The sequence below is a fragment of the Halichoerus grypus genome, chromosome 1 (assembly GCF_964656455.1).
Source record: "Halichoerus grypus chromosome 1, mHalGry1.hap1.1, whole genome shotgun sequence".
NCBI classification, from domain to species: Eukaryota; Metazoa; Chordata; class Mammalia; order Carnivora; family Phocidae; genus Halichoerus; species Halichoerus grypus.
This window is the reverse complement of record NC_135712.1, coordinates 150,534,622-150,554,120: the sequence shown is the minus strand read 5'-3', so window position 1 is coordinate 150,554,120 and position 19,499 is coordinate 150,534,622. Positions and strand designations below refer to the sequence as shown.

At 43.3% G+C, this 19,499-nt stretch overlaps 1 protein-coding gene across 21 annotated transcripts in view; it reads left to right on the top strand.

The window, feature by feature from the left end:
• ARPP21 (cAMP regulated phosphoprotein 21) overlaps positions 1 to 19,499 on the top strand; it is a 153,746-nt gene that overhangs the window by 89,255 nt on the left and 44,992 nt on the right. For 18 of the 21 annotated variants that reach the window (XM_036111398.2, XM_078073836.1, XM_036111407.2 and 15 more), the window contains 5 exons: positions 330 to 560; positions 8,372 to 8,535; positions 9,436 to 9,540; positions 10,471 to 10,731; positions 14,921 to 15,044. In XM_036111398.2, the coding sequence (XP_035967291.1) occupies positions 330 to 560; positions 8,372 to 8,535; positions 9,436 to 9,540; positions 10,471 to 10,731; positions 14,921 to 15,044 (885 nt within the window). The remainder of the gene's footprint in view (positions 1 to 329; positions 561 to 8,371; positions 8,536 to 9,435; positions 9,541 to 10,470; positions 10,732 to 14,920; positions 15,045 to 19,499) is intronic. The other 3 variants (XM_036111419.2, XM_036111418.2, XM_078073862.1) reach the window with 1 other exon arrangement.

Below are 19,499 nucleotides of genomic sequence, written 5' to 3'. Positions count from 1 at the left end.
GTAAGACAGCCCTCTGGCTTTAATTACTTGGGGTGATGGGCATCTCCAGGCATGGCGTCCGAAGCTTTAGGGTACCATTTACCAATGTACCACCCTACGGGCATGTGAGAGGCTGAAAGAGAGTGCTCATTCTTAACCTCTCTTGTCCTAGGAAATCGACACATCTGAAAAATATGTAGCAGATATCTCAATAAAATGTGAGCCCCAAATGTTGCTCTGGTCCTGCAGCACTCACCTCGAATGGTTTAAGGATGGATTATGTAAACTAGGCATTTAGATCCAGAGCTCTCTGTGTTGGATGATTTTCTGATCCTTTTCTTCTGTGGCAGGTTCTGAGTCTAACAGCAGCACAGGCTCCTCGGGGTCTCTGCCCCGCACCCACGCACCCCTGCAGGGCGCGCCCCTGGCTACGGGCGTAGCCGCTGGCTCTCCGGGCTGTGTGCCCTATCCAGAGGGTGGAGCAGGGGGCCAGGCAGCCCCCAGCACCAGCTACATCCTCCTTCCACTGGAGGCTGCGACAGGCATCCCGCCCGGAAGCATCCTTCTCAATCCGCACACAGGTTAGTTCCTTACCTCTGCTATGGCAGGGACTCAAGATCAGAGTTCTGTTCTTGTGTTTGGGGCTTATAAATTCGTCAGCAAGTTTTCTTAAAATTCCTGAGCAGGAGAGCTAGGTGCATAAACCACTGTGTAGGGTCTTGATTTAGGAAGAGAAGATCTATAGCTGTAATCTCTATCTCTATGTTGATATCAATATTGATATGTAGTTATAAATAGAGATTCTTCCCAGAAATATCCACTTTTCCCTCTATCCTCTTTGTGTTGACCATGGTGTGTCTCAGGTATTCCTGGGAGCTAAGACCAGAGACCATAAAGTGATGATCTGGGAAATACTAATTAAAATACTGTGTTTCGCAGACTAAATCCCGGCTTAGCCTCTTATTATGTCAAAAGTGTTTTTGCATCCAAGATATTTCAAAACTTGAGATATCAATTGGGACACATAGCAGATTCTTACCTACAGGGTGCCTGGGTGGCTCAGTTGTTAAGCGTCTGCCTTCGGCTCAGGTCATGATCCCAGGACCCTGGGATCGAGCGCTGCATCGGGCTCCCTGCTCAGTGGGAAGCCTGCTTCTCCCTCTCCCACTCCCCCTGCTTGTGTTCCCTCTCTCACTGTGTCTCTCTCTGTCAAATAAATAAATAAAATCTTTAAAAAAAAAAGATTCTTACCTATAGAAGTTGCTCTTTTGCCTTAGAATTTCACCCAGTTCCACCTGGGGAATAAGGAATAGCAGTGACAAATAGGACATAGGGAGCAAATTCTTATTTATTTTAAGGATCCTAGGACTAGACTGGTTTTGGTGAGGTTTGGAAAATTGGTAACTTCAATGATGATTATTTTTTCCATGATCAGTAGTTCTTTATTTTTTAATTTCTCTAGTGGTCAGTTAACATCCACACTGATTCCAAAGAACCCAGAGCATTGGGCAAATAGACTGACAAGCATCTGACTCATGGGGGAAACTTCTCAACCAGGGGGAATTGTGCCCATGCCTCCAAGGCCATTTTGCAATATCCGCCGACATTTTGATCAACATGACTGAGAGAGGAAGGGGTTGCTACTGGCATCTAAGAAGGTAGACGCCAGACATGCTGCTAAACATCCTACAATGCCCAGGACAGCCCCTTCCAACAGAGAATTACCCAGCCAAAAATATCAGTAGTGCCATGGTTGGGAAACCCTGGGTTAGAAGGCTTGACATTGACTAGTTGCCTCTTTGGAAGCCTTTATAAGTAATTGGAAAAAAAATTGAATTGTCTCAAAAAATGTCTGAGGTTTGGTTTCGATGATTCCAGAGTATTTCCGTGATTAGCTAAACTTGAAAAAGCAAAAGTGAATGAGAATCTCATAAAAGCAATCTGACTCAATCTTTTCACGTATATAGCACTACTAGTAATTAGGAAATTCAGAGAAACATGAGAATGATAGTAAAATAGTTACTTGAATAATTGCCACATTTTCATGAAAACATATGGCACATTCTCAAGGCAGGGTGTTTGATGGAGACATTTTGAGAATGCCATAAGCTTGAGGGAAAAGAAGGCATAATCATTTTATTGAAAACCATTTGAAAGCTTTCAGAAGAGATACTTCTAAGGAGAATATTAGATTGCTTTTATTTTATTTGGATCATTGGAAGCACTAAAAGGAAATTAAAAGAAAACCAGGATTATAGTCATTACTCTGGGCACTGATCGAAGGATGGTCTGACTCTGTTGGCTTAAATCCCTTCACTTCTAATTGAGACGGAGGGCTTGCTGACAAGAGCACATACAGACATTAGTTTTGAGTCATTTGTTTAAAGCAAAATTGCCGTGTTTCAAAAAAGCTCAACAGAGTATTTTTTAGGGTATAATGAAGAAATATTATTTGTAATGATATAATGGTTGTGCATGTGTTACGTGTATATTATCATGTATAATCTTGCTTATAGAAAAAGAAAGAAAGTGCTTTTTGGTGTCAAGTCCCAATTCTTATGCATCAGATCCAGTCATTTAGAGCTGTTACCAAAATATCTCCTTTGAAAAAGGATCCTAAGCAAGGAAAAGGATCTAATCACACTGTCGAGTAGCTTCTCTGTATGCACCTCTCTGATCTGACAAATGCTTGACATTAAAATATCCCAACACCAGAAAGAAAATGTATTAATATATTGTATACCATGGTTGAGTGGTAGGATGGAAGGGAAATGATGTTTCTTCTTTCCTAGAATGTGTTTATTTTTGTAAATTGAAAATATGCATGTGTGTGTGTATACAGATCCATCATGTATCATATACACATATATGTGTGTATGTGTCTATCTATGGTGTGTATGTGTGCATGCTGTCTGTCTGTCTATCCATCCATTTATTTATTTAATCTCCTATGATTCTACTATTGAAACTGGAAATTTGCCTCCTTTGGATTGGAACTCATCTTTCTCTGTCATTGCTGTGAACTCCTGAAATCCACACCCCTCCCCTTCCCTAAATATGCGGTAGAAATTCTTTTGTGTTGGGAACAACGGCATACGACTACTTTACTTCTTGTGTGAATAGCCCTTGGGATTCATTTCCCTGTTACCAGCTCATTTATAAGCTCCTTGTGGGAAGGGGCCATCCTTGGCTATTTTTTTACTTCACTAGAGTGGATAGCAAAGTAGCCTTAGGCACTGTGCTCAAAAATTACATAGTATTGAAATAATATCTACTACTCATATGTTGATGAGCATAGTAGAACAGTTTTTTTATCTAATATATTTGAGAATGTGGTTCATGTATGAAACTATGATAAAATACCTGTCTTTTAATTTTTTTCTTATTTCAGTATAGTTGATGCACAATGTTACATTATTTCAGGTGTGCAACATAGTGATTCAACTTCTCTGCTTGTTATGCTGGGCTCACCACAGTGTAGCTCCTATCTGTCACCATACAGTACGATTACAGTATCAATGATTAGATTCCCTATGCTGTGTATTTTATTCCTATGACTTACTCATTCCATAGCTGGAAGCCTGTACCTCCCATTCTGCTTCCCCCATTTTGCCCATCCCTTCATCCCCCCTCCCTCTGGCAATCACCAGTCTGTTGTCTGTATTTATAGGTCTGATTCTGCTTTTTGTCTGTTTATTCATAAAGTATCTGTCTTAAGCAGACAGAAGACAAGCAATAATTTGAGAATACCCAGGTGCCTGCCAGTCATGTCTACCAAATGAAACAAAAATGAAACTTCCTTTGTGGGCACAATTGACTTGCCTCTTCCTAAGTACCAAATATTTGGCAACCTGAAACCAACCCACCCACATATATTCTTGCAGTTCCCCAAATGCAATCACAACATTTTATTTTGTCTGGCCTTAGACTCTGCTCTCAGCCAGTCTAACTCAGGACCTCTGGCCTATCCTTTCTTTGCTTTTCAGGCTTCTAGATGAGTGAGCTGCTGCAGAGGCTCTTTTTCAAAGTTATCCCCGTATAATGTATTCATCCTCACAAGGCAAGCCTGGGTTTGACTCTTGAGTTTGATCTTCTTCCTGCTGTCTTTGACTTGGCCTCCTTTTAGAAATTTTTAGCAGAAAGCTCATCTTTGTTTGGCTATTTTCTTTCAATTCAGAGCTATCCAGAGATGCCAACAGGCATTAACATCCCCCAAGTACTCATTAATCCCCATATCTCTTGTTTTGCCATTTCGCTTTGCCTTCATCTGGCGCAAATTCACGAGCGAGTGATGTAAGGGCATGCCATCGGCTGGGACTTTGCTTTGAGCAGCCTTTTAGGGCTCATCTCTTTCAAATGCTCCTGATGGATCCTCCTAACACTACACTTTGTATTTTTCACAGGGCTTCTGGCATCTATTCTACTTCTTTCTTATTTTTTTCCACCTTTTTCTTAAATGTGCCATGAAGATTTTGTGTGTGACATGCCCCTCAATGTATCTTTGCGAGATCTGAATTAACCTTAGCCTATCCATAATCAGCAGCATCCTTATGATTTGATTGATCACCTTCTAAGGACTAGGAAAGGAAAATCTCTTTTTCTCATGCCTCTCTATCTTTTTTAATAAATACATGGCAGAAATGCTTTCGTGTTAGAAACCAAGAGCATTTGATTACTTTGTTTCTAGTGTGAATTGCCCTTGGGTTCATTTCCTCATTACCAGCATATTTATAAGCTCTTTGTGGGGAGGGATCAGACTCAGGTTTTTTGTTTTTGTTTTTGTTTTGCCTCTCTGGAATGGATAACCAAGTCTTAGTCTTCATGCAAGGCTCAATAATTATATAATAGTAAAATAATATCTACTGCACGGGATGCCTGGGTGGCGCAGGCACTTAGCGTCTGACTCTTGGTTTCCACTCAGGTTGTGATCTCAAGGTCCTAAGATCAAGCCCCACATCGGGCTCTGCCCTCAGCGGGGAGTCTGCTTAAGACTCTCCCTCTCCCTCTGCTCCTCCCCGCTTCTCGCTCTCTCTCTCTCTACAATAAATAAATAAAATCTTAAAAAAAAATAATATCTACTGCACATCATTCATGTTGATGTGGAGAGTGGAGAAGTTTTCCACCTAAGGCCATGTATTGAGGGGAATGAGCACTCGGCCAGCTCGTGGCAGCCCGACTTGCCTGCACCCTTTACCTGTGCCAACACACATGCCAGGGCCTGCCAGGCATGCTCGCGCAGTTCTGGACACGAAAACCTCTTTTAAGCTGGATGGTCCTAGGGCCAATCGTCTTTCCTTCCTCTTTGGTCTTCAGCAGCTGTCATTCAAACTAATTGCCCGTATCCAGTTGTAATTGCATCTGGACTAGCAGAAATGGCAACATCTAGAGAGGCCAGCGTTGCCTGACTTGAAAACCAATAGTCGCCTGTCCTAACTCTCTTAGGAAATCATGTCTGTTCCCTTCCCTGGCATATCCATCTTACTTGTTTCAGTCTCTCACGTCTTTCCACCTCTCCTTAGTGAGCATAAAAGCAGTCTTCTATTCTCTCTCTTCTCTTCCAGAAGAACCTGCCACCTCTCTCTACCCCAGGGAGTCCTGAGTACTTTTCATATGCACTTATTTAGAAACGTTTCTTTTGCCTGCTTCATAGCACATTAATAATATTTCACACAGAGGATCTAAAATTTATCAAAAAGGACACCTGAATAATTTGTGGTTATGTTTTTCACCCTAATTATGGTCCGTTTTTCACGCTACCTTACTTCTCACTGGGGTAAATTGGAAGTCATAGGAAATATAGTAAAGATCATTTTATTTTTAGTTTCCATCTCTGTATGTGTGTGGTGTGTGTGTGTGTGTGTGAGCACAGAATGAGACTGATTTTGAAATAAAGTTGCTGTGAAGATTTTTTTAAATGCTAGGTATCCAGAATTTTCCTCTTTTTGCAATACAAAATACGGGAGGGGGGTTAAGAATTAGAACACCAAATGGGCTGATAGATTTTTGGAAATTGAACTATTTCTCATTCTTTCCCAAATTGAGGCTTTGGGGAGAAAAAAATGGGTTGCAGATTTTAAATCCAGAAGAAAGTTATTTTTGAAAAAAAAAAGCATTTAAAACAATTAAATGTAGCTAAAATTAAATGACAGTGATAGGAAAACAAGTGCCTATGAAGAACATTAACATTTTTTTTAAATACCTCTAAATTTAGTCATTGTTCTGTGACTATAATTCTGGCACATTTGCTTTTCCATCACAGCACATTGTGATTGGTTATGAAACTGTTGTCAGAATTTCCTTAGTTCATGAATATGCAGCATTTAAGGGTTTCACGTTGCACACACACAAGTATATTTGGGCTGAAAATGTGGGGCAATGATGGGCACACTAGGCTCCCATTACAGTTCCTAATGGGTCTGAAATCAAGTCCTGGGAGCAATTGGTTTGGCTTCACTACAACCCCCCCGTTTGCACTCCAAACCTACTCTAAAATATTTTCTCACTGTAATTTGTCAAACACACATACCTGGCCTGTAGCCTTGGCAGGTATTTGCATGTATGAACCCCTGTGTGAACAATACCTGGAAGGAGACATAGGACATGACTAGTCTCCCGGGAGGCTCCCTCCTGCCCCCCGAGAGGTCCCACTTTTCTGACTTCCATTACCATTAAGTTCTGCCTGACCTTGAAGGTATTAGAAATGCAGTTGTACATTTCCCTAATAGCTGCCCTTTGGGGACTGGTTTCTTTCACTTGGTGTATATTGGCTAATTATCTCCAATTTTATAACAGTCTGTTCTTGTTGGATACCACACATTTTTTTTTTTCCCACTAGAATACTGTTTTGTTTGGGTCAGTTTTTTTTATTTTCATTCTAACCTGTTCTGTTTTGTTGCTAATTTTCCACAGATCACTGGTGATCTTTGGTTGTTTTTCATATATATATTATTAATGAAAAGGGCTGTTTTCCTCAGCCATCACATGCTCTTGTGAACCCCACATACCGAAACTATGTAAGGGGAGGCTTTCATCTATGTGCTTGGGAGGAACTTAACAAGCTGCCTCTGATATCCCCTTAATGCAAATCAGAATATTCAGATTCTTCTCATTCTTTACCTGCCAGTCCTGGGTGTGATTCCACCTTAAAACATGGCCCCCACCCCTCCTGACTTCTCGCGTGTTAATGATTTTCAGTTATGATTGGATTTTTGTCATCGGACCTCGTTGTAGCACGTACACATTATATAAACTTGGATACTCCACTGAAGTTATTTGGTGTGATGGGAAGTGAATGGACTTTGGAGTCACTCTGACCCGGGCCATTTCCTGACTCTCGCATACTGGTTGGGCCATTTCCTGACTCTCGCGTACTGGTTTGGCCTTTCTGAGTGAGTTGCTTGGTCCATGTGGGCCCTGATTTTTTTGTCTCTAAAGTGGAATGAGATCGCATGTCTGTGGGGTTACTGGAAGAGCTGAGCTATGTGTGTAAGGTGCCTGGAACTTGATTGGTTCTCCCTTTCCTTCCCTCCACTTTCCCTCACTTCCATCTGCCGCTCCTTCGACTTCTTCCTTTTTCCTGTGACCTTTCTGGTGGGCCTTCATTGCGTCCTGTGCAACACAGGAAGATGATACTGTCCTTCCTCCCAGAGTCATGCTGGGGATCCGATGATACTATTTTGTAAACCATAAAATCCTCCTCAAATAATAGTAATAACAATAGTGAGCCATGCCATCATTTCAAAAGGCAAAACAATGTATATTTGCTTCACCATCAGGAGATGATGCTGTGATGCTTGTATTATGCATTATCTTCAAAATCTGAACCCCTGCATGCTCCTTGTCGTGTCTGTTTAGAGAAGCGAGTGTGTGGATGTGGTATGTTCTGTTGTGTGTGTATCGGTAGCACTGATTGCCATTCTGAGTTGGCAACAAGGCTAGTGGAAGCAAAACAAGTGTATTGGTAAATAATGTGTAACCCAGGGTAGCTGGAATTCTGTAAAGGGAAGGCAGCCCTATCTCTCAGCGTGTGCGATCTTGCTGATGATGGCGGGGTGCAGGCGGCAAACACACGGCTTCGTGAAGATTGCTTCTCCACAGGCCTTCTCCACTGGGCGCCACTGTACACAGACGTGCTTAGCTTTAGCAAATCTCCCTGAAGGCAGTGGATTTATTCGTTGCTTCTTAAATTGCTCTGGGCTTGCACCGTTAGCTAGCTGAAGCAAATAGGCCATAAACAGGAAAGTCTTCATGGTGGTGAAGGTTCCGCTGTCCTAGATTTCCACTGCCCTGCCCCTTTACCTTGGGTTACTTGTTGCGTATCTATCAGTATGGTTCTTCCTGCTAAAGGTGAGACCAAGGAGCTCACCTGAACCCAGCTCTGATTCCATTGCAGGCCAGCCCTTTGTGAATCCCGACGGAACCCCTGCAATATACAACCCCCCCACCAGCCAGCAGCCCCTGCGAGGCTCGATGATGGCACAGTCCCAGCCACCGCCGCAGCAACAGCCTTCTCCTCAGCCACCCCAGCCACATATGGCCGGCCCACTGGTCACTCAGGTAGGAGCTGGTGGGAAGGCGGGGAGGGCAGGTGTTCCCAGGCAAAGGCTGCAGAGTCCTCAGAACAGCGACTGGTGCCTTAGGAGGAGGTGATACTTTTCACTGGGGCCATTTCCACCCACTCATAAGTAAGACCTGGCGGCCTAGAGCCCTTGATAGCAGGTTGATAAGATTTCATCTGGATCCTCAAGTTTAAATAGACGTGAATGCCCCATCCAATGATTTGCATGGTGAGCACACTGCACTAGGGAAAACGAATGCCAAGTTTTCTCTGAGGTCTAGATGCTATGTTTAAGGCATCACAGAGCCTGTCTGGGAGACTGAACCCATAACCTCAACCAGGCTTTCGTATCATCTTGCTCACTCATTCCCAACACAGACCAAGGACTCATGTCTGCAAAGGGATAGTACTGAATGCTTCATCAATTGGAAGAACAGGTATCAGTCCATTCTGAGGTGGCCTGCCTGTTCTTCAAGAGATGTAGAGTGGTCCTCCTTTCCTAGAGCGGTCCTCCCTTCCTAGAGCAACACATGGAAATTGCCACAGAAACATGTGGTGTTCCCAGGAGGTTGCCAGAGTGAACCTCGTTTGTAATTTTTTCCCTTACTTCTCAGTCCTTGCGCAGTATCTTTAGACCCAGTGGATTTGACTAACAACAATGACATGAAAAGTATCGCAGTGACTTCTGAAGGCAGTGTTCACTCTGAGCAAACATGCGTCCTGCAAGGCTGGCTGGCTGTGCTCTGCCTGGCATTGACTTCCCAGTGGTGGCTGGTTCCCCTCTCTGGAGTGCACCTGTAGGGTGGTGTAGGTGGTGTGCTTCCGATAAGCCAGCCTTCCTGTGGGATTTCCACCCCCAGTGCTTCCCCATTACCTGATCAGCTTTTTCTTTCCTCCAGTCGGTGCAGGGGCTGCAGGCTTCCTCCCAGTCGGTGCAATACCCAGCGGTCTCTTTTCCTCCCCAGCATCTCCTGCCAGTGTCTCCAACTCAACAGTTCCCCATGGTACCGTATTCCATGTGTGCAACCTTTCCCCTGGGAGAGCATGTCCACCAGTTTTATTACTTTCCTGTGCAGGGCTGGCTGATGCTGGGTGGGTGCCCCGGGCTGACTGTGAGGGGGCATGAGTTGGGGTCTCATTCCAGAACATTGCAACCCATCTCCAAAATAATGGTTGCCATTCTGTCATCTGTCCCACGTTTGCTACTTCTGCAATTGGGTGCCCTTTTAAGAATTTACTGACTAAGCAGGGATTGAATGCCCCGAGAGTTCGAAGTCAGAAACAGAGAGATGTGAACTCAGCGTGACAGCTTGGGAAACAGCTTAAAGTTAGTTGAGCTGGTCATCACTCTGTGCTACTGATGTGGGAGGTTCCCCTAGGTTCCCTGATCCCCCACTCTCTCTTCCTTTCCCCACAATGCACTAGGTCCTTTTGGACATCGAGAAGGAGCATTGCCCCGAAATTTCAGGCCAGGCCAGTGAAAATTACTCCCCAATATATCATGACACCATGATGGCTCCATCTCTGTAGCAGCTGTGGGTGATGGTGAATACAACGGCTTCTGCCTCTCTCCAGAGGGCAGAGACTGTGGTTACTTCTGGGAAGCCCCGCTGACCTTTCAGGACCAAGGACACCAAGCCCTCCTTGCCTCAGCGCCATCCCAAGGATCTCAAACCCTTAGTGAAAAAATAATGATTTGTTTCCATTGGAAGAAGGAGATTTGGTCAAATTGTTTACCATCTCTGATCCTCTGGATGATTAAAATCTTATTATGTTCTCTTATTGTTCTGGACAGAGAATTCCTTTTCTGTTATTGTTTCCAATTGGTACGCCCTCCCTTGCCCACAGTGACAAGCATGTGGCCTGTGTCTGCCTCTGTGTGCCTGTCCCATTTCTAGGCTGCTCTTGCTAATTTCCTCTTTGTTTCTGGGCAGAGAGACGATGTGGCGACACAGTTCACCCAGATGAACCTGAGCCGGCAATCCTCAGGAGAGACTCCTGAGCCCCCATCTGGTCCTGTCTACCCACCGTCCCTCATGGCACAGCCAACCCAACAGCCAAGCTACGTCATTGCCTCTACAGGCCAGCAGCTCCCTACGGGGGGGTTCTCGGGCTCTGGACCTCCCATCTCCCAGCAAGTCCTCCAGGCCCCTCCCTCACCACAGGGATTTGTGCAACAGCCTCCACCTGCACAGGTGAGTGTGCTTTTCCTCACACCTGTGACCTATAGCTTATTCGCTGGGTGTTTTGACATCTACATTTCCATATAGAATATCACCAGGTCAACCTGGTGTGGCTCTTTCTGGTCCATATTGATATTTCCCACCTCCAGAACCTGATCTGTCCTATTCAGCAGTTGTGCAAAGCCGTGGGGCTCAGAAAGTAAGTTGAATGAAACTGATCCAACTTCCCATGATACAGTGCGGGGAGTGTCCCATTTTCCAGGTTGCTGGTACGGGAGCCACGCAGGAAAGCGTTCCCTCCCGTGCAAGGTCCTGCTCACTGGACTGCCTAGAAAGGGAAAGTAGGAAGGAAGAAGAGAGCCTGCTCCTGGGGGATTTTCAACTCTCCCCTGCTGCAGCTCGGGAAATGTGTTCTTTCCTTAAGCATTTTCTGGAGCTAATCTGGTGCTCCAGGCAGGAGCTCCTCTAGGAATATAAAGGAGGAAGCTAAAACGGACATCCACTGTCCCTTCCTCTCCCTAGGGGGAAGCAGAGCTCCTGAGTGCTCTCACGGGTAGTCATTAATCATATTTAATTGACTTGAGCATGTAAGACACCACAGATCACTGATTTTTACTGTCTTCTCAAAGACTGATTATCTGTTACTGTTCACCACCAAACATCTCTGGTGCTCTCCTGGGTATCCCTTGCAGAATATTGCAAGTGATTACTGTCAAGATGTAAAATGCACAGAGGCGTTTTCTGGTCCATTTTCAAGGCACACATATCCCAAGCAAATTCCATCCTAATTAAGAAATATTGCATTGGATGAGCTGTTTAAAGTACGGTGTCACCTTTGTATTATTTGTTTCACTGCCTTAACATCTTGAATAAATTATTTTCTTTTCAAGCCATGCAAAACGCTTCACCATGAAATGATTTTCATTCAGTTGTTCATTTTATTTTGAATGATTAATTAATTGTTCATCTTCGGTTTTCTTCTCTGCAATATCTCTTGACCAGTAGGATTTAAGGAGATGTGAAAAAATAATTTTCAGTTACAGGAGAAAGGGCTTCATTAATGTATTAATTATTTTCGTAATAAATTAAATACTTAAAGTTTAATTAGTGGGAAAAATAGTGTAGCTCTTTTATCCTAAACAGCATCTAAGTGTTTCTTACCCATTTCTGCTATCAAGGAGAAGAGTTGGCAGGATATTTAATTGAAGAATTTTTTTGAAAGACTTTAAAAAAAAAGTCTTCCTTGATGAATGAATTTCACTATTAGTGCACTGCAGGAGCAAAGACAACTCAGAACCCCTGGTGTGTCTGCAACAGACACTTCTTCAAAAGATTTAGAAATAGAAAGGGAGGAGAGTAGGAAAACAAAACAAAACAAAACAGGTGTTCAAGGTTCCTGGTCAGTCTGGGCATGCATGAACTTCTTAGGTATAAGATACAACCCATTGTGAGTTTCAATTTAGTAAACATTTTAAAGCTTGATTACTCAACTATGGAACAATGAAAAGAACTTGAGGTACAGTCCACAGGCATATGGAAATAAATGAAATGTATGCAGAAAGTGAACCTAATATTTAATAACCTTGAAGTCAGTTTTGTCTGCCATGTCATGTAAGCCTTCTGAACACCCCCTGGAAGGTGAGGCAAGAAACACATGGACAAGGCAAAGAGGGACTTGAAGAAGGTGGTGGGAGAAGAGATTTTTTAATACGACTTCTTCTTTTTTTCTCATTTATTGCTTTCCTCTCCTAATCTACTCATATTTTGGTTTTCCATGTTTTAGAATATACATAGTTGTTGAAAAATTAACATTTTCTCCTCTTGGGAGCTATCCTTACTCTTTTCTCCCTTCCAACCTTGCATTTGGATCCTTTGATGCCTCCTCTTAGCCCCACTCAGCACCTTCCTCCATGGGGGAGGATGAGGATGAGCCAAGTGCCCATGCCCCGTTTGCTTCATATGACTGGGAGATGTAAGTGCTAAGAGCTGGCCGATGCTCTGCCTGGGAGAGGTACTGAATGGAGGTGACCAAACCTCTAGCACAGCCTGGCAGGGTATCAAAGGAGGTAGGGCGGGAGAAAAATACAAGAACAAACCAGGACAACTGAGTACTAAAAATTGAGGCTCTCCTTCAAGAGGTTATACTTTCATCCAAACCATTAGTGCTCATCAGGGAATTTTCAAGTGTTTGAACTCTGTCCCACATCCCTAAAGGTATTTTCATGTTTCATATTGAATATGAGAGAAAAGACCAAGGATTGGGTAACATATTTATGAGTTTCCATTGAATCAAGTCACAGATTTTCCTAAGGGAACAAACTGTTTATTCTTCCTAAAGGACATAAAAATATAAGGCTCATGAATAAATTCCATAATAGTTGTTCTTGTTCTTAATTTTAGGAAGCATCTGATGTATAATGGTAGTAATCTTTAATAGCATCATGATTTGCCAGAGTGTAACTAAAACCTGTTATTACTCTAGGATTCTTTGGGTTTTTATTGTTATAAATTGCCTTACAAAAAAAGGGAGAAATAGGGAGAAAAAAATCACTATAAACAAAATGTACAATCAGTTAGTTGCCAAATACTGACCCATGTTCATTCGAGACTCGTTCAGTCTCTTACCCTTGGATATCCGTATTGCCAGACAGAATTAGAATTCATAACAATTCCAGGGGATTGCAGAACCACAGCTCAACACACTCTAAGTTATCTTTTGTCCCTATGTTATGATAAATCAGGAAAACATAATACATGTGTTTCAATAGCAAGATTGAAATAAAAAAGTGTTTCCTATTTGACATGATCAAATCAGAAAATAAAATCACCATTGAAATCACTGTTCTCAAATATAGGTGGCTTGTAATTTTATTCTGTGTATGTGATACTTACTTGTAGGCTGGTCCTAGTGTACCTCTGTTTACACTTTCGAGAAGATGATAGAAGAATGGTCAGAAACCTGGAGATAAAAAATTATTCAAGATCAGTAAGAGAGCAGCCTTAATATAAATGAACTGAGGCAGGCAATGTCTCCAAATCAAGAGACATTTGAATGGAATCTTATTGGAAGTAATTAGAATATGTTCAGCCATTCCCAGTCATTAGAAAGTGACTAGGTGACACAAACATTATTTTAAATATATTTTCTTTTTTCAGATTGAACATAAATTCTTTTGGATACTGGTCTGTGCCAATCACTCTGCCAAGTGCTTTGATAGACTTGACCATATTTTGTAATTCCAACCCCTGCTTCTTATAGGCTAGAGATTAGTAGTTTTCACGTCTCACGTGTGTTTCCATTAGAAAAACAATTCGTTAGATATAATATTTAAAACTACCATAAACTTTTTGTTGTGGTAGATGACTGTTTCATCCCCCCCCTTTTTTAAAGATTTTACTTATTTATTTATTTGAGAGAGAGAGAGTGAGCGATGGAGAAAGAGCACAAGCCCAGGGCGGGGTGGGGGGGGGGCAGAGGGAGAAGCAGACTCCCCGCTGAGCAGGGAGTCTGATGGTAGACTTGATCCCAGGTCCCTGGGATCGTGACCTGAGCTGAAGTCAGACGCTTAACCACCTGAGCCACCCAGGCGCCCCTGTTTCATTCACTCTTGTTTCATTTGAAAACACAAAATCCAGTGTTTTAAGACAACAACCATTGTGTTGCTCAGGACTAGGTCAGCAACTAGAGCAGAACTCAGCAGGGATGGTTCAGCTCTGGTTTATATGGTAATGGCTCAGGCAGCTTGACTGGGGCTGGAACATCCAAGATGGCCTCGCTCCCATGCCTAGAATGTCGGCATAGCCTGTCCACTGGGGTGCCTGTCTTCTCCACATGGCCTCTTTCTCCAGCAGCATGACCTGGACTTCTTTTCCTGGTGGCTGGGTGCTCCTCCTGTGTGAGCAGAAGTGCAAGTCTTCTTACAGACCTGGCTTGCAAGTCTCAGAGTCGCCATTTCTGCCTCATGACATTGGTCAAAGCAAGTCACAGAGCCAGCCCAGATTCCAGGACTTGGGGAATCGATTTCACATCTTCATGAGAAGAGTAGCATGCACGCACATGGGCCAGGGTGAAGTGTTTGGTGGCCATCTTTACAATCTACTACAATCGTAGTATGTCATAAGGTGACCACATATTTTATGTTAAAAAGTGTTACTTCGTACACATTTCTCATTCCCTGTGGTTCTTCTTTTTCTTCCACAGATGTCCGTGTATTACTATCCATCTGGTCAGTACCCTACCTCAACCACGCAGCAGTACCGGCCCCTGGCCCCCGTTCAGTACAGTGCTCAGAGGGGTCAGCCGATACCACAGGCGGCACAAGCAGGTACTTGCAGTCTGCTTTCCATGTCCTCCTCTAAACCAGTGATTTTTGCATGTCAATACCTCAGCTGTCCTCTTTGGATGAGTATTCAAGCTTGGCAGTTTAAATCGCCTCATTTCCTTTACCTGGACAAGATAACGGAGCATTGGATTAACTCTGTGTGGAAAAGTAACAGGTACAAGAAGGTGAAGCCCATGTCACTCCAGCACCCAGACATGCATGCTAAATACAGTCTCCATAAATTATTTTTGGATCTTCTTAATTTCTTTTAAAGCAGAGTGCCAACCACATCCTTATCTTCCTAGTTCATACCTTTTCCTTTTTTTTTTTTTTTTTCATTTTCAACCTGAAGAAATCCTTCCCCTGTTCCTAAGGCTAGGGGACCAAATTAGGTTGTTTCCATGCCATCCTAAAAAGTACTGTCTTTAGAAGAAGGCCCCCGACACTGCAGCCCGTATGCCCGGTGGAACTCTGACTCCATGGCTCACTTTCTCGAGGGCCACACGCCTCCCGCCCAGAGCTTGGCAGCCACTGTGCAGTGGGAAGGGGGGCCGATACACTGTACGAGAGTGAGTAGCAGGTCTCACAGTGAACCGGTCTCTTTCCCTACTGTGTCACACTCCTAATGGCATGCCGGTGCCCAGAGAGCAGCAGGAACCCAGCAGGGCTGAGTGACTTGTGCTAGGGAGAGGCTTGTGTCCTTCCTGCTGACCACTCTGCAGGGGAAACTGCTCATTGCCATGCTGAAGACCGCCTGACTGGGGGACCCTGCCTTCCGTAAGTAGGTTGTGCTAGAGCACGTGCTCCCACTGTCTCCTTCATGAATGGCTGTTCTGCCATCGGATCTCTATGCTGATTATATGTATATGCATCTGTGATATGAACATATACGTGTGGTGTATATGGGAGATGTACAATTTTTATAAGCGGACGAAAAGCACAGTCCTTGCCAAGGGTCCACACCAAGAACAGATACCCTGAGAACAGGAATGCGGACATGACTAGCATCTTGTCAGATTGGAGAAATGATTCAGTTCCTCTGTACTGCAGATAGGTATAGAGTCTTTGGTTCAGCTCCTGGCCTATTTAAAGTCTGTGGGAGAAGAATTAGAGAAATGTATTGCTGCCAGCCAGACTGTCTTTTGTTTCAACACTGTAATAGTTTGGAGGAAAAATACACACTGACCTCTGAATTGATTTTACATTTTTATAGTAATAAGAACACAAAAGGGTTTATTTTTTTTTTATTTTTTAAAAGATTTTATTTATTTGAGAGAGAGAAGAGGGAGAGGGAGAGTCAGAGGATCTTGAGATCATGACCTGAGTCGAAGGCAGACGCTCAACTGACTGAGCCACCCAGGTGCCCCGAACACAAAAGGTTTTAAAATGATCAGTTATTTTAAGAAAAGATTTTGGTAATATTTTCTCTGATTGTTGGAAAATGCTGTTATCTCTATCACGTGGTGGTAACTATGCTATCAATTTAGATATATACTATAGTAATGTGCTGCTTGCATTCCTCCTGCTAATGTTTATGAGAGAGTTAATTTATGATCTTCTAGCTACTGGTCCAGAGGCCACTGTGAAGTTTTCCTTTTGGTTACCAATGCTTGTAGAAGAAAGGTGCAGATATCTAATGATAATGATTGACCAAGTTTTAGTTTACTGCCATTATTTGACAGTTTCCTGAAGAGATATTTCAGCCTTGTGTTAGAGTATAGTTCCTACGCAGGCGTGCAGTTACAAACCTTCTGGGACCTACTAAAACCTGAAAACTCCGGGTCTGTGTGAGGGGCTGAGACAGTTGGATGAATATGTTCGCTGGGCAACAGAAGTAGATTTAGGACAAGCCTTGGGCTCCCCCTGACCCTTCTCCACTGTCTTCACTGATGAGTGTCAATATTAGCAAGAACACTGTGACATTTTGTTATATTTTTTAAAACATTGTGGGAGAATTTAGGGATGCAGAACCTCCCCCCATCTCATGGAGACCTAACTGGCGCCAACTACATTCCATGGCAGCCTGGAGACACTGACTTGTCCTATGCTCCCACATCACCGTGGAAATGCCAGCCCCCAGGCGAGGTAATGACATCGCAGTTAGAAGGGTGCATTTTAAAGTAGTATCGTATCCAAAATAGAAGTGCTTCAGGTGTCAAGGAGGTGAGTGGAGCTAAGGTGGTCTGTGGGGAGTGGGGAGATGAGAAAAAGGAAATGATGCGTGAATGATACCCTCCCAGAAGGGACAGCGTCAATACGCACATGAGACCTTTGAGCTCCTGGCTTTTGAGACCACCACACCCGATATGAGCCAAAAATCTCAGTGCAGTTTCCACCGCGGTGTTGAATTTACTGAAGGTTTGGGAAGACACTGTTCCCTGACCTCACTAAGAATCACCTCTGCTGACAAAATCCCAGCTATCCAGCTCGTGCCATGGTTCCATGACAGTACGTGACTACAGCGAGGAGGGCTTTTGCTGAGCTTAGACACTAACAGAGATTTCCCAAAGGGGCAAGGTGGTTATGTGGGGGAGCCGCAGTTCCTGAGGAGCTTGAAGATAGGCCCTCTCTCTCTGTAAAGTGACCTCGGGACAAGCAGTGGTCTGGCACCATCCCACAGTGATGGCCTGACTCTCAGGGGCCTGACCTTCTCCCACCTTCATCTGGTCCTGCTTGGCCTGCATCAGAGTAAACTCCGTATCACAGGGTTAGGGCATTTAGTGTGGAGCAAATTTACCTCAGTTACAACCAAATGAGAGCTTAATCCCCGTTTGCTTCTTGGCGCTGTTCTTAAGCTTTATTTAACGGTAGTGAAAAGTATTTCTTCTTTGTCCTACATTCTTGACCAAATTGAAATCTCTGTAAGTCACAACATCTTTCCTAGGCCTTAAAACTACACATAGTGGATTTTTATAAAGGAAATCAGATATTCTACAATTGACTAAATAGGCCACTTGAGTTACCCTGAGGCCCAATGGGGGGACAAAAATTCTTCCTCCTGGTGATTTTTTTGTACTCTTTACTCTACCAAAGGTGCTAAGCCTCCGGAAGGACTGGTGGGGATTATAAACAAGAGTCATTTATGAGTGGTAGATTTGAACAGTGATATTTGGATTTTGTAGCTACATATATGAGGGAAATAAAAACCATTAATACAGAAGTGTCTCTAATGGAAAAAAAATATGTTGTCAATTTAACATTATCAGGTACCCCCTATGACCTGAAGCTGCATAGAAAGGCAGTTATCAGGTTCAAGCTAAAAAGACTGTGGTTTTCAAATCCTTCCAGCTTTGAAAGACTTGGAAGTGAGAATGTCCCACCTGAGAACAGGATTTTCCCATGGATCAAATACTGAAATGGAGTACTGATGAGCAAGCCTTTCATTTCGTTATATTTTAGGCTTACTTAGTAGTCAGTTACTATATTGCATTTAGTTAATACCTATGTTGCTATGATTTTATTCTGGTTTAAAAACTTTTGTTTTGTTTTGTTTTTAAAGGTTTTATTTATTTGAGAGAGAGAGCATGAGCAGGACAGAGAGAGAGGGAGAAGCAGACTCCCCGCCGAACAAGGAGCCTGATGTGGGGCTGGATCCCAGGACTCTGGGATCATGACCTGAGCCAAAGGCAGACGCTTAACTGACTGAGCCACCCAGGCACCCCTAAAAATGTTTTTAAGGCCACAAACATGTTAGTAGTAATTATAGACACCATCAGTTAGGTCTCTAAGGAGCTAGTTGCTATGTTAAGTATTTACAAACATCGCGTTTTTTCATCCCCACCACAAATTTACAAGGGAAATAGCTGTGAGCACCCCTGTTCAGAAATAAGTTACCCAGGGTCTCAGGGTTGATCAGATTGGGAGGAGCACCCAGGCTTGCCTGGTTTTAAACCTGCACATTAATCACTTTATCACAATCACATAAACCTAGTTACTAGTGTTGCCTTTATTTATTGTCATGGATGATCATAAACGAGCCCCTTGGAACTAAACCTGCAGGCCCGTGTTACGGAGGCAGATAGCATCTAATTAATTATCCAAGTACAATCAGGTTGACTAATAGCAGAACAAATGGGGGACTCTGGACTTTGGCTCCCGACTGACCACAGGCTTTCATGTTCCGTTGCAGTGCTGGTCACTAACGGCAAATGACAGAGCGCAGCTGAGACATTTATGTGCGGATCACATATTGAAAAGAGAGAGAAAAAAAAGAATTCATCTTGAATCTTGTCTCCAACTCTAAATCCTTTCTCAGTTTGACTAAAAAAGAAATATATGTAGCTTCATTCTCCACCCTCCACAATCTTGCACATGTTCTAAAAGCCACAAAAATGGGCTTGTAAAATCCTATACGCTTGGCATGTGGGGATGAATAAATCCTGTTTTGGTATCAGAATAATAATGGCCTCATAAAATGAATTGGGAAGTGTTCCCTCCTCTTCTGTTTTTTTGGAAGGA